The sequence below is a fragment of the Pieris brassicae genome, chromosome 1 (assembly GCF_905147105.1).
Source record: "Pieris brassicae chromosome 1, ilPieBrab1.1, whole genome shotgun sequence".
In the NCBI taxonomy this organism is placed as follows: Eukaryota; Metazoa; Arthropoda; class Insecta; order Lepidoptera; family Pieridae; genus Pieris; species Pieris brassicae.
The window spans coordinates 18,677,161-18,692,448 of record NC_059665.1 but is presented as its reverse complement, the minus strand read 5'-3'; the positions used below and the strand labels follow the sequence as shown (position 1 = coordinate 18,692,448).

At 34.8% G+C, this 15,288-nt stretch overlaps 1 protein-coding gene across 2 annotated transcripts; it reads right to left on the bottom strand.

Annotated features, from left to right (window-relative positions):
- Positions 1-188: 188 nt before the first annotated feature.
- Positions 189-14,410, bottom strand: LOC123716061 (CLIP domain-containing serine protease 14D-like). 2 transcript variants are annotated; one of them, XM_045671577.1, is made up of 9 exons: positions 14,288-14,410; positions 9,355-9,407; positions 8,927-9,018; positions 6,566-6,753; positions 6,257-6,365; positions 3,573-3,754; positions 2,806-2,903; positions 1,441-1,623; positions 189-787 (listed from the first exon to the last, which is right to left on the bottom strand). In XM_045671577.1, the coding sequence occupies exons 1-9, from the start codon at positions 14,367-14,369 to the stop codon at positions 674-676; spliced, it is 1,101 nt and encodes a 366-aa protein (XP_045527533.1). In that variant the 5' UTR covers positions 14,370-14,410; the 3' UTR covers positions 189-673. The 2 variants fall into 2 exon arrangements, with proteins under 2 accessions (XP_045527533.1, XP_045527541.1); XM_045671585.1 differs by lacking the exon at positions 14,288-14,410 and adding an exon at positions 9,476-9,549.
- Between the last annotated feature and the right edge of the window lie 878 nt (positions 14,411-15,288).

The following is a 15,288-nucleotide window of genomic DNA, read 5'->3' as shown; positions in this document are numbered from 1 at the left end:
GCTCATAGCTTAATAGTCAGGGTTAAGAAGAAAATTATTACGAAACAAATACAAAAACCTAAAGAAAAGACCAAAGTCGCTACTCTTTTCTGGCTACCGATAATAAGATTTTCGACTAATTTGGCTGAAATGGGTGCCCACTTAAACAAAACAAAAACAACAATATTAAAGACAATTTTATTTGGAGCTTAACAATAAACTAATACATATGGTAGAGATATAATTTACATCAAACCCACTCGTGTCGATAATTTTACATCGATTTTCTATGGGCCTTGATATAACATTATTTACAATGACAATTTTCAATGCTTGATAAAGCGTGTTTTACAAAAGTTATGTATACGATGAATTAAACCTTACTATCGCGATATTAAAACAGTGTTATTAGTAATAATGCTTTGTTTTGAAAAGGTTTTGCAGGTAGAGAAACGAAAATACTTATTGTAATAATTTATTTGTCAAAATTTATTTTTACGATGTTTTATTTATTGTACAGTCGAGACCACAGTTGAGTTTTAACTTACCGTATAAAACTCGGCCTTTTCCCATCCTCTGTGGTCTCTCTCTCTCTCCTGACAACTCTCTCTTGATAATCAACTGGCGACGTGTGGTGCTAAAGTTTGAGTCTTAAGATTCTTAAACTAAGACTATTTTGTTGTAAGGGATTACATTAATTTGAGGGCGAATTATCGACAATCCAGCGATGATAGTGCCCTATATTGGTGTAAACGCTGGGCACACCTTCGCTTCCGCAGTTCTCGGAGCCAAATGACACTATGCCAACCTTAAAATAATACGTTACATTAATAAGTACATAGTTACATTAATAAGTAATAGCCTCGGCCTTAATACACAGAGGGTGAAATCATATTTCGTGCGAATGTGATAGTGTTATCTACCACACTTTACAAAGAAAACAAGCATCATTAATTAGTTGATAAGGAACGCAAACACGTTCATCTTGTCTTTTTGAAGTGAAACTTCTTTATCGGCGTTAGAAAAAATTTAACATCACATTTTTCAGTTACGCGTTATATTTTTTCGTTACGCGCCATCATTAATAACAAAAATTTATAACTACGATAACAATGATAGTAATCATTCTATAATAATTAATAAAATATAATAATAATCTTAGTAGTAATAAGGTAAAATGAAATAATTAACTTTTTGTCATGAGGCGTTAACAATGTATTTTAATATAGTGTACAAAACACAGAATCATTATCAAAAAGTCTATGGCGTACTTTCCGTAGGTGTAGTATATAAATATAATTCGTAATTGTCTTAGTTACGCGTATGTTAAATACGTATGAAACTCCTTAAAACTTTATTAATTAAGGTAACATTTCAATTTAACTCAAAAGACTCGCGACATGAAGTAAATAAAGAGACGCGTTGAAATCTTATAAAAGCTTTAACTAAATATTTTCTCACCTGTACAAACATTCCGTCCCTCTTCATAACCAGGGGAGCCCCACCAAAGCCGGAACAAGCATCCTTCCCCTGTTCCCCCCCAGCGCATAACTGTCCCTCGTGTATGGGTACGGATTCACCGAACACTCGCTCACACGTTTCTAAGGGGACTATTGGGACTTCCAATTGTTGTTGATGACTCGCCTTAAAGCACAACGATGCAAGGTTTTTACGTATTTTTAAAAGATTTTCGTGGTTTATTGCTTCAAGAAGTGATGAGGAGCATTATATTATTGTTGCAGCTCCTTATAAAGATTGTATTTATTGTATTGTCGATTTAAAAGAGTGACGGAGAGAATTCTTCACGTCCATTTTATGCTATTGATTTAAGAACTGGCAGCTAATGTAGATTTAAGAGCACCTAAATTTTATTTAAAATTGTCAATTAATAAGATTTAGTTATTTTTGTACTGTAGCTTATTTTCCAGTTGAAAATTTAAAACGAAAGATGAATCGATGGCGAACGTATAAATGTAATTGGCACTATGCGAGTCGAATATAAATAAATAAATCAATGGCGCTACAACCTTTTTAGGCCTGGGCCTCAGATTTCTGTATCTGTTTCATGGTCTTTTGTTAATCTAATAGTCGAATATACAGCGTCCGAATCATTATGTTTGTCCGTATTCATTCACTATCCAACGCATGGTTCGTCTGCCGTTTACATTTTCACCCTCCTGGTCCTTAGGTATTAGGTAGAAAAATTATCTATGAACAGAAATGTGTGATCCCTATGCCCGTACACGCTACGGGATTTCAAAAATAAACGTGATAAAAAACATTTGAGAGCAGTGTTGGCCTAGTGGCTTCAGCGTGCGACTCTCATCCCTGAGGTTGTAGGTTCGATCCCCGGTTGTGCACCAATGGATTATCTTTATATGTGCGCATTTAACATTAGCTCGAACGGTGAAGGAAAATATCGTGAGGAAACCGTGTGACGGTGTGTCTCAGATATAGGCCTAGATATAGGCTGATCACCTACTTGCCTATTCAATTCACAAACGATCATGAAACAGATACACAAATCTGAGGCCCAGACCTAAAAGGTTGTAGCGCCATTTTTTTTAAACATTATAATTTATGCCTTTAATTAATCAAGATTCTGGAAACCATTCAAAATGTTATGTTGTTTAAAGTTAATTAAGAACGCCTTAACCATCATCAGTTAATCAGGTATGTTGGTGAATGTACAAGAGCAATAAGCTTTTCTCCCTCAGGTCCATAGCCTTATACAATAATTATAATTATAGCCTTATAGAATTTTGTAAAAAAATTGTGCTTTTTATATAATTTACAAAGCCCTTTTGAAATTCGTATAGGTCTTACCGCTGTACTTTGTCCGGACAGTTTTCCCCAGCCCACGAGCGAGGCCCGTTCGTCCACTACCAATGGCCTGTCATTAAGGCAGATAGGTGCAGCTGTCACTGGGGTGATCAGAAATTATTAAATATATAAAATACTGTATTCGGTGATCAATATATTTATAAAAGACGGGCCGGTCCTGCTAATATAATAATAATAATGTCTTTTAAAAACTATCAAATTCTGTCAATTCATACTATTTTGCTTTACATAAAAAAAAATTCTCATAACAGAAACTGGAAAAGAATATTCATAGCAAATCTACAATATTTTATTTGATTCGATTAAAGATCAGATGATAATGAGCATCAGTTCAATGTCTGCTGCAGCGGAAAGCCAGTAATTGGCGGGAAGTGGCGTTCGAAAGAAGCCAAGGCACTTTTGACTCGCAGGACAGAGTGAGTGTGTGGGTATGTGAAGTTCATTATAATATTTTCAGCGACGGAACTATGTAACTTTAACAGCAATCCCGACATTTTTGTATGCAATTTTGATGGAGTTCTCCCAATTCCTGTAGCGCTAACCTCGCAACCTTTATATCATGTGGCACTCAACATTAAAGTCTAGTTCACTAATGCAAGTTACAGACTACCCGCGTTGATTGAATAATTAAGAAATGTAAAACATTCTGCTCCTGGGATTGACGCCTGGATGTGTTTTGGTTATCACTACTAGAAACCTTTAAAAGGTTTAACAAATATGAAGCCATTTTGAGAGTTATAAGTATTTACCGGAGTATTTAATTTCATCCTTCAAAATGATGAGTGCTATGTCATGTCTGAATATCTTCTGTTCGTATCCAGGGTGTACCGAGACGCTCTCAACTTTGAGGGCTTGTGGCGGCGGTGCACAGAAGAAATCTGAACAATCTGGACTACGGCTGACGTCCCATTCACCCACCACCACTGTGGATCTGTAACATAAATAAAAGTAATTTAAAAGATATCGTCAAATGGGTGTACGTATTTTAAACGAACCGATTTTGATGATCGACTGTTTCCTAAGTTGTAATATTAGTATGCCTTTTGGTTTCCGAAGAATTTGTGTATAGGTACTTTTAAAAATTGCAGCAGTGTTGGCCTAGTGGCTTCACCGTACGACTCTCAGAAGTTGTAGGTTCGAACCTCGGCTGTGCATTCTATGTGCGCATTTAACATTAGCTCGAACGGTGAAGGAAAACATCGTGAGGAAACCGACTTGCCTTAGACCCAAAAAGTCGACGGCGTGCGTCAGGCACAGAAGGCTGATCACCTACTTGCTTATAAGGTTAACAAATGATCATGAAACAGATATAGAAATCTGAGGCCAAGACTTACAAAAGTTGTAGCGCCAATGATTTTTTTTTAATTTTAAAAATTAAGCACACATGTTTGGAACCCTACATAGTGTTACGAAGACGGGTCGACTTCAATGTTTCTAGGTTTTTCCACTACTTAGAGAACTTTTCAGCAGGCTGTAATATCATTTCTGACTGTTTCAGGAGAGGGTCAATCACATATTAGAAAATTGTAATTTCCATAATGTTACCCTAGTTTTCAGGAAGCTGAAACCTTTTTTCAGTCGGTTTCAGAACATGTGTAGTCGAGTAGTGCAGTTTTCAGGAGACCCGTTTTCAGGCGTTTTCAGGCCTAGTTATACCCCTTTGGTGAAGGAATATTCTAGACCGAACTTTCTAGGTGTGAGACAAGGACGAAATGATACGAGAGAGAGAGAGAGAGAAGATCAGAACTTTCTCGAAACTAGACGAGCACTCTAGAACGCCGTACGACAAGGACGGAGCAACGTGCGAAAGAGACAAAGAGTGCGAACGTTCTAGAATTGTGCAATCGCTACTCAGTAGCAAGCCCGCCTAGAAAGTTCTCGAATATTGTTTAGAATTATTCCTAGGGATATATAAGCGAGCCGAAACGCGACTAGCCTTTAGTTTGGAATGCGATAACAAGAGAGAAACACCGAAGCGATAAAGTGAATACAAGTGATAAAGTACTGTGTGAAGTGTGCATAAGTGAAGTAATTAGTGACTGTGTTTTTATGTGTTATTAGTGCATCTCTGCAATTAATTTTTGCCCATAAATTCCTCATTGATTTATCAAGAAATAAACTCTTGAATAAATCCACGGCATTTTCTATCCGATCCCCTAGCTCGTAACAATAGTAAATCATACTCAAATATTACCAAATTATAATTCTATAATTCAAATCACCTACATATAGCAGAAGAGGAAAACGCGTTTTTTTTTATATCTTTTCTTTTTGAATTGGAATTTAGTATAAACTACATTGATGTTTACTTAATGTTTACTTATTAATCAAATTGGCTATTACTTTCAGTTACGAGTATAAATTGTATACAATTCATAGTATTGTCTTTTGCTAACATACCTTTTACACATTAAGAAAACACATTTTAAACGGATTGAAGCTATGTATTATTATTATAAACTTATAATTATTTACATAAATTTAAATTTTTCGGACGTTTCGCGTGCTGTACAGTGTCCGTGGTCACGATGACATTATTATTAATTATGTAAATAATTATAAGTTTATAATAATGTTACGAAGACGGGTCGACTGCAATGTTTCTAGATTTATACACTACTTAGAGAACTTTTCAGCAGGCTGTCATATGATTTCTGACCGTTTCAGGAGAGGGTCAATCACATATTAGAAAATTGTAATTTCCATAATGTTAAACTAGTTTTCAGAAGCTGAAACCTTTTTTCAGTCAGTTTCAGAACATGTGTAGTCGAGTGGTGCAGTTTTCAGGAGACCCGTTTTCAGGTGTTTTCAGGCCTAGTTATACCCCTTTGATGACGGAATATTCTAGACCGAACTTTCTAGGTGTGGGACAAGGACGAAATGATACGAGAGAGAGAGAGAGAGAGAAGATCGGAACCTTCTCGAAGCTTGACCGAGCACTCTAGAACGCCGTACGACAAGGACGGAGCAATGTGCGAAAGAGACAAAGAGTGCGCACGTTCTAGAATTGTACAATTGCTATTCAGTAGCTATCCCGCCTACAGAGTTCTCGAATATTGTTTAGAATTATTCCCAGGGATATATAAGCGAGCCGAAACGCGACTAGTAACTTTAGTTTTGAATGCGATAACAAGAGAGAAACACCGAAGCGATAAAGTGCGAATAAAGTGATTACAAGTGATAAAGTACTGTGTGAAGTGTGCATAAGTGAAGTAATAAGTGATTGTTTTTGTGTGTCATAAGTGCATTTCTGCAATTAATTTGTGCTCATAAATTCCTCATTGATTACCAAGAAATAAACCCTTGAATAAACCTACGGCATTGTCTATCCGATCCCCTAGCTCGTAACAATAATATTAAATAGCTTCAATCCGTTTAAAATGTGTTTTCTACAATTTATATTTTTAGTATTGTGTATAATTGTCATACTTACAATTTGTACCCTTCCGGTTTGGCCAACGCACAGTGAGCAGCTGTTAGAATTATCCTTTTGCCGATGATGGAGCCTGTGCACGCAAACTTCACACTACCCGTATCTTTGTCTGAAAAATGACAATAGAACATTCTAGTATTATCAAGTAAATTTATACAAATAACTCCCCCGAGTTAGGATTCATCTAAGGATTGCGTAAACACTTATTTATTGTTAATAATAAATATATTTATTTATAAAAAAAGTTATATATATCTCAACTCCACACTTCAATTCTTTTTATACTAAGTGATATATCATCATACTAACTTGCGAAACCCACTCTAGCGACCCAGGGCTGTGCCCCTAAACCATTATAGTCAATCCCTCGTACCATGCTCTGTCCGCATTCAGGGTTGCCATGTTGATACACCCGGCCACACTCACAAGACGGACAGCACACAAAATCTTCTTCATTTGAGCTTCCACATGTTAATTCGTTCAAACGGAGAAAATATCTGAAAATATTTATATTTTCTTAAATATTAAACAGAAACACAAGTAGATATCCTGAACACGGCCATACTACTTGTTCTTATTTATTGATTATTATTACTAAACCTTATAAAATATTAGTATTGAACCCAAGAGTACACTCTCCTTAAAGACTCAGCTAACATAGGTATGCTCAGCAAGGCGAGACGGTACTTCACTCTGGGGCACCGCTTGCAACTCCACAAAGCGCAAATTCGGCCCCACATGGAATACTGTTCTCACCTCTGGGCTCCCGCTCTCCAGTACTAGCTCCTTCCACTTGACCGTATTCAACGTAGAGGGATTCGAATCGTCGACGACCAATCACTTTCCGTGCGGCTTGATCCCTTGGTGTTGCGTAGAGGTGTTGGGTCTCTCTGCATCTTCTACCGCATTTATCATGGAGAGTGTTCAGAAGAGTGGTTCGATCTAATACCTGCAGCTGGGTTTAATTATCGGACGTCAGGGTAAAATACAAAATACCATCCGTATCACCTCGACGTCCGTCGTTCCACAACTGAGCGTTTTCTAGGGCAGTTTTTCCTCGCAACACCACTATGTGGAACCAGCTGCCCACTGAAGTATTTCCGAACCAATTCGACCTAGGGTCCTTGAAGAAAAGAGCGAGCCAATTCTTGAAAGGCCGGCAACGCACTTGCGAGCCTTCGGGTAATGTGAGTGTTCATAGGCGGCAGTATCACTTAACATCATCACATAACAACAACAACATTATCTTAACAACTCCTACCCGTTTGCCTCCCATTACATAAAAAAACAACATTTATTTACATACTTGTTTGGTTGACTATATAAAAAGTATAGTCCAATATTTAACTTAAGATATACTTTAAAATTCAGCATCCAAATATACCTAGAAGATAATCATAATGTTTAATGTTTAAAGAACTTTATTTCTCATTACAAAAAATGTAATGAGAAATAATTTAATTTACATGAGAAATTTAATATATATGTATATACGAACGAGATACACGTCGCCATCAGCCTTCCCAACTGCAGTCTACTGGGCTCATTGTGATATGTATCTTTAATGCCCTTTTGAATTGGTTAAACTCGCTAATGTTATGAATTTTAGATGGTAATTGATTAAATAATTGCACACCTTCATACTTAATAGACTTCTTCAAATAATTTGTACAAGGTTTCTTGTAGATAATCAGACAAATCATATCATCTGTTAACATTATTTTAACCTTAACTTATATTTTTTAGACTTGCTGACATTTTAAAGATTGTCTTTATTTATCACGTCGGGCCCCGACATTGTTAAGTTTTGTTGTTGTTTTTTTTTTTTTTTTTTAATGGGAGCGAGATCCCTTAAGGGCCTTTACAGCTCAGCTCGAGCTGTTTTGGCGAGCGTAGCTCGGCCAGAATGGCGTTTTATCCCGCGGCTAGCTGGACGTCTCCTGTGAGACTCGAACCTCGGCTTGGGCCGTCGCGGGGTGGTCAATCGCCTGAAGTGCGAAGTGCCTTCCCCGGTGAAGGCGGTTTTTTACCCTAATCTGTGTATTTTTATTATTATTATTGGCCACGCGGGTGGCTTTTAATTTATCGTTTGCTACGGTAATTGGATCGTCCGCATCCGTTAGTATGTGTCGGGGCCTCCTACGAGCCCTTTTTGTCGGGAAGGGGTAATAGTTGATGCTTTTACGCTCCAGCGGATTGGGATGGTGTTTAGCCTTGTCAAAGTGGCGTGTGGACGCCAACTTCTTCCATTGGGCTATGGTAGGGAGCTCCAGGTCGTGGTGTAGGTCGACGAATATAGGAGGGGAGCCTGAGTTGTGCGCGCGCGCTGGTTCTGTAGTGGGGATCCGTACGATCGTTCGACTAATCGCCCGTTGCACGTTGTTTTACAAAACATTGATAGTGGCGCCGTCATATATATTATTATTAAATGTTAACAAGTTTATATCCTGTATAAGGCAACCATGGATGGTGAAGTCAGCTTGGGTAGGCCTTGTCGTACATACCTGGACCAAATCCAGGAGGTATAAAATGGACAAGTTAAAAGTACCTACCCATAACCATCGGGCATGCATGGTGAATGTCAGGATCATAGCAAGCAGAGATCCGCGGTTCTGCATACCCTATCAGGAAAAAGGTATAAAGATATAAATCAATAAAAATAAACTTTACCTGTCTGAAGAGAAACACGCATAATCCAACAAATCTTCTAATAGTGGACATTGACTAACTGGAACACATATTGTGTTGGGTGGACATCTTGCCTGAAAAAAATATTTTAGATATAAACAAATAGTAATAAATGTTTCACTCCTGTAATTTGTTTCTGAATGAAAAGACATACCATTTGCTAAAAAGGCCAGAAAAATAATAGTTTTAATACATTAGTTTTACAGATGACAAACCTGTAAAATGTATCACGAAATGTTGATGCTGTTTTGTTTATTCACTCACCAAAATAATCAGTGAATTTAAAACAATATGTGTTTTCTTTTATGGCATGTCTAAAAAACTATGTCTTTTTCGTCTTATTTATTCTAACAATCTACATCATTTAAGTTTCTTATTGTTCTTAACATCTTAATATCTGAGGTACTTACAAGATTTGAATCATCGTCAACCCGTGGTTTTCTTTCTAAACTTATTGATATACCTAGAAAGAGATTTCATATTAAAATTATTTATAAGATATTCTTTCGTACAATGTTTTGTTGTACGTACATATTGACATGCCCCGGCAGGGGGGGGGGGGACAGTCTCATACAACGTGATTTTTGTTTCGATGGTAGTGATAGATGATCTCCTAGATTCTACTTTACTCAAGAGATGCCGCTTTAATGAAAAATGTGATTACCATTTGAAACGTTCAAAAACTACTTTGATTTACTTTTACGCATATTAAGAGGCAGATTAAGTAAATAAATAATTCAATTTAACTAAATTATGCAATGTAGCAAAATATAATATAAAGGATATTTTCTAAAATTTTCACATGAAAAATAATGTTATATATAAATAATGGCATTTGAATGCCAACTCCCAACGGCAAAAGTGTCAAAACAAAAATTTCAAATTACAAACTGACTCCTGAGTCAAATTTATAAGTAACAAAAAAAGAAGGAAATAAAATACGTGTGGTTGAATTGGTTGAGCTAAACTTTCCAATATGGACCGTCGATTTAAAAGCCCATATTTTTATTGTAGATAGTACTCACTAAAAGAAAGAGTTTTGCAAAGTTTTCGGTTGCGCAAACATATGGTTCATGAGATACATTTTTAAAACTTTTCATACAAATTGGTAAATAACACGCCATTATAGAATATATTTGACAAATAATTGATGTCAAACGTCAATCACAACAAACCGAATCAGAGCACCCCACTATCCACGTGGTCTTGTCTGCCCTACCCCTAGAGTGTATATAAAAGCTCGGAGGCGCGCAGGAAGAGGGGCTGCATTTCCCGTAGCGCCGGAGCAGTCCAAAAACCAATTATAATCTATTGTTCGGTTAGATTAGGTTAGTATATTAATATTTTTTTTAATAACTGTTTCTGGCGCGTGAAAGTGTTTGGGGGTTATTATTCTAAAACTTTAAAGTTCAAAAATTAGGAAATAATCGGTAAATATAAAAAAAAACTATTTTTCATGCTAAAAATAATCGATTTATTAGAAAACCGATTTTTATGCAGAATGTCACATCTCTAATAACCAATAAAAAAGTAGATGTACGGTTTGCTTACGAATTTGAATACATTACACAAAATTTTATATCATTTTTTTTAATACTTAGACGCAACTCTGGCAGCAAAAATCACTTGGAGGTGTTCCAATCAAGGCACAGAGTACCTACATAATCAGTATCATCGAATTTGGGCCACGGTTTCTAAATCGTTACCATTCTAACCTCAAAACTTTAACCATGAATATCTCCATAACCATGGGGATGCGCAGGTTGGGGATGGCATAGGAGGGTAGCCCTTAACCCCCTCCCCTCCCCCCAGCCCTAAACCTCAAATATGGACGGTGCATTATGGAAAGTTTACCCAAATTATCCATCGCTCAAGTTAGAGCAATGTTATAAGGAAATACAAAGTGTATGTGTGACACATTAAAAAAAATGTTCCAAAGTGTGCTGTAAAAGGTACGATAAAAATGTACACTGACATATTTGTGTCATTTCCCTTCAAATGTGTAACACATAAAGAGGCTCTCAAAAAAAAATTTGAACAAATGTCTTAATATACAGTTGGTGCAGGTCAATCAACCGAATATTATGTGGAAAATTTACCTACTCTGGTGATGATGAAATGAAATCTTTCGTCCAAGAAAATTTCAACAAAAACAAACATTTTAAGAAATAAAAATTTAGTTGTTGTTAATGGTCTTTTATTTAATTAATTGTATCATGTAGGTAAATGAATATTTTTGTCAGTTTATGTGTATTGAAGTAAAGCAGTTACAAATATTGTAATACAACCAATATGAGTTACTGTACTCTCGATATTGATTAATCTAATAAGAACTAGGTACAAGTACTACTATGGTCTAGATTATATAATATATACCATTGTAGTACTTGTACCTAATGCGCTGCCTTTTATAGTGCAAAGCTATCTGTTGGTACACAACACATATAGTTAGTTTTCGATATCGATAAGAGATGGCGTTGTATGACAATAAAGCTGTAAGATGGATCTCTATTCCCAGTATTTCTCTATGTGCCCCGGTCTGTAGAAAAATCTTATGACAATATTATATATGTCGGCGAGGTTGCGTTAAAACGATCATAGATGTCGCTATTAGTTAAAAAAAGCGTCAAATGTTAAATCTTTTAGAGATGGCGTTTAGTGGGGGTTTCGAAAGTGGGGACTTAAAAATCTAAATTCGAAATATACCACGTGGTGACGAAACCGACGGCGATTGTTCTCACGAACAACTCGGGGACACTTGTACCGCGACTTATATATAGAACAGCCGGTTTCGCCGAGGCTGCCTTGGTGGGATAGAATTGTCAAGGACCTTGAAACAATAGGTGTTTGAAATTGGATGCGGGAAGCACTGCATAGATTACGATGGCGAAATGTACTTGAGGAGGCTAAGGTCCACAAGGGGCTGTATAACCATTGATAATAATGATGATATTATAAACATTTTTATTATTTTTTCGTTCACAATACCATTAGAAGAATAGCTACTTAATTTTTTTACAATTGCTTTTTTTTGAAGAATTGTTTGGCTTTAATTTTAAATAAAATTTGTAAAAAGATTTAAAATATTAGGTCCTTACATATGAAATTGGCGTATTTCGTACTGAACACTTTAATCACGATGTTCTCCTCTTTGGTAAGGAATTCCAAATTCAAATTTGTACAGCTATTTACTCATGTATTTGTGCTTCGATGACCGTCATTCATTTGTTTTTTTCTGTTTGCGTCACTCATTTTACAAAATGGAAAACTTAAAGTATCGCATTATTTACGAGTACAAGTTCCGCCGTGGCACTAGTGCTGCAGAAACGACTCGAAGGGTGAATGATGTGTATGGCGGTCATGTTGCAAAAGAAAACACAGTTCGTTTTTGGTTCCAACGTTTTCGTTCTGGAAATTTCGACCTGCAGAACAAGCATTGATAATAAAGTATTGAAGGCTATTGTGGAATCGGATCCATCGCAAACCACGTCCGAGTTAGCTGTAGGCTGCGGTGTTAGTGATAAAACTGTTTTAATTACTTGAAGCAAATTGGGAAGATTAAAAAGCTTGAAAGGTGGGTACCTCACGAATTGACTGAAGCAAACCGGCAAACGCGCGTCGACTGCTGCGATACATTACTGAACCGGCCATACAAAACGCCAATTTCATAATATGTAAGGACCTAATATTTGTATGTAGGTATATGATATTATATAAGAGTATTAGATTTATAACATCTAATCTTTTTGTTGTTTTGATTTCGTTAATGCGTAAAACGATGCGCTAAATATTTACAAAACGTCAAATACAAAATTTTAAAATTACCCGCCTTTTTCCCTAGATCTTGGAAGTGTTTGTTGTTGCTCTGATTTAAAATCATAAATTATAGAAGAATGTGTTGTGTAGTTTATCTTTATTTGATTACAAAAAAAAAGAAAATGGATAAAGTTAACGAGAAACCGAAGAAATTAGTAACAATTAAAGTACCTCTACATTTTTAGTATCTTTATGTATGTATTTGTTTTTTTACATTTGCGGATTGGAAGTCCATGTGGATATTGTTAATAATTGTTGTTGATTTTTTTGTTCCTTCCAATTAATTCTTCAAGACCTTCACGTTTATGTCTCGTAGTTCTGTTAATTTCACGTATCCATTCGTGACGTAATACGTCAAATAAGTGTGTGTGTGTTGAGTAAGACAAATAAAACAACTCAACAGAACACTTTGTATTAAATAAAACACTGTTTATATTGATATATTATGTGCTCGGCATATTTCATATTTAAGATATATTACAACTATTGTACTATTGATATAGACCTATTTATTTATTTATTATTTTGGTGTTGTAAGCTTTTGTTTCGAATACAAATAACAAAGTCAAAAGTGTGCATAATAATCAAAATCAATGTTGCATGAGTAATCATCATTACAAATGACCTTGCACCGTATTCTCATCACAAATCGAGGCTGTTCACTGAATACCACATTACTGTAATTACTATGTCCTTGATGTCAGTTAATTTATGAAATAAAAACTATATGAAGAGACTGATACATCAAGATATTCAGTGCTATAATAATTAATAATAACAATAAAGGTGAATGACTGGTTTAATTTAAAGATAATTTATATTCATAAATTGTAAGGAGAAAATTATCAAATTTAATTTAAAATTCTTTAATGAATTACAATATTATAAGAGACAAAGCTACGAGAATACTTTGATATTGACATGCGCATTACTTATGTATCTAATAGTATCGAATGTTAGTTCTAACATAGTTTAATAATAACAAAACAAATAGCTGTAAAACTTATAAAAAAAGATGTGTGTGTGTATTAGGGTACACACGTAAGAAGTGAAACTTCTTTATGACCTTAGTTTTCGAAAAAATATCTACTATATGCAACTTTACAGAAATTGGTTAAATAAAGTTAAATTAGATAAAGTTTAACAAAAAGCTTTTATTATCATAGACATGAATACAAATAATACAATTATTTCATTTGTCCTTATTACTATTTAAATTATTAGAGAATTTCATTAATTGTAATATAATTGTTACTATCATTGTTATCGTTATTATATATTTTTGTTAGTAATGGCTTCTTAATCAACCGTGGTAGGGAAAAGAAAAATGTGATGGTAAATCTTTTTCCAACACCGATAAAGAAGTTTCACTTCTAAAATGTTTATTTACAGATGTAATCGGAAGTAAGGAAGGAAACCACAATTAGTGGCGCTACAACCTTTTTAGATCTAGGTCTCACTTTTCACTCACACTCAATTACATCGTTCTAATTAATTATTAACAAATTATTAAAATTGTCGACTTACTTCCGAACTGTCCGTTCGCGGTTTTGATTAATAAAATCCACAAACACACTTGTTTCATAATTAATTTCCATTCACGAATCATGATTAATTATCACTATATATTGTGGTCACATGTCACGGGCCGCGGTGTGCTCATAAATGATACGGTAGTGAGCTTCGATTGAATCACTTACAGCATTAAGGGGTGCTCAACATTTTTAATAATGGTTTAAGTTCTGATAAACGATCTAAATAGTACAATAAATAACATAACATATATATTTATAGTCATATTAAACTCTCCCTTGATCTGAAGGTGAAAAAGGTAGGTTCAACTTCTTTCAACCAAACAAAACGCCTGAGGAGCTATATTTCATCTCTCGTATAATTTATTTAGCATACTTCAAATAGATACTTAGGTATTAGTAGATTTCTTTAATATTTTTTTTTTCGAGTACTCTTTTGGTCTATATCTAATGAACAATAAATGCAGTTTTTTAGAAAGATAATGGGTACACTAAAGTTACTTAGTTATGAATTGTTTTAGATTTTTATATTAAAACTTGCTTCGCAGTAGATTTTGTATAAAAATATTTATTTATACGTTAGGGCCTTAAAGCCTTTTATATATTTTATACTACAATGATTTTCATACATAAACATAACTATAACAAATCTGTGTGTGAATCACAATAACAATACGTAAACTAAATATTTTATAAGAATAAGACAATTAATAAATATGTTTTGAAGCAGACGCTATAATAATCATAAATATTTTTAAGTACATTGTAGCAATTAACACGTATATTTTTGATTAAAACCGGCAAATTTTTATAATAATTAATTACATTCAGTTATAAAAAAGTAATTAAGAGTTTAGTTTTATTTTAAAGTATGCAGGCTTATTGTCATTTATTAATTTCATTTCATAACAATTGTTGATTGTACTCGTAGTAACTGACAAAATATTAGCATTCAAGTTATCATATAATTTTATTTTGCCCCTTAACTCGAAAGTT

Excerpts from the sequence above, each read along its gene's own strand:
- LOC123716061 (XM_045671577.1), bottom strand. The coding sequence starts at position 14,369 with ATGATTCGTGAATGGAAATTAATTATGAAACAAGTGTGTTTGTGGATT. Across the intron at positions 9,408-14,287 it reads CGCGAACGGACAGTTCGGAA|GTATATCAATAAGTTTAGAA; the intron begins GTAAGTCGACAA and ends ATCTCTTTCTAG. Across the intron at positions 9,019-9,354 it reads TTGACGATGATTCAAATCTT|GCAAGATGTCCACCCAACAC; the intron begins GTAAGTACCTCA and ends TATTTTTTTCAG.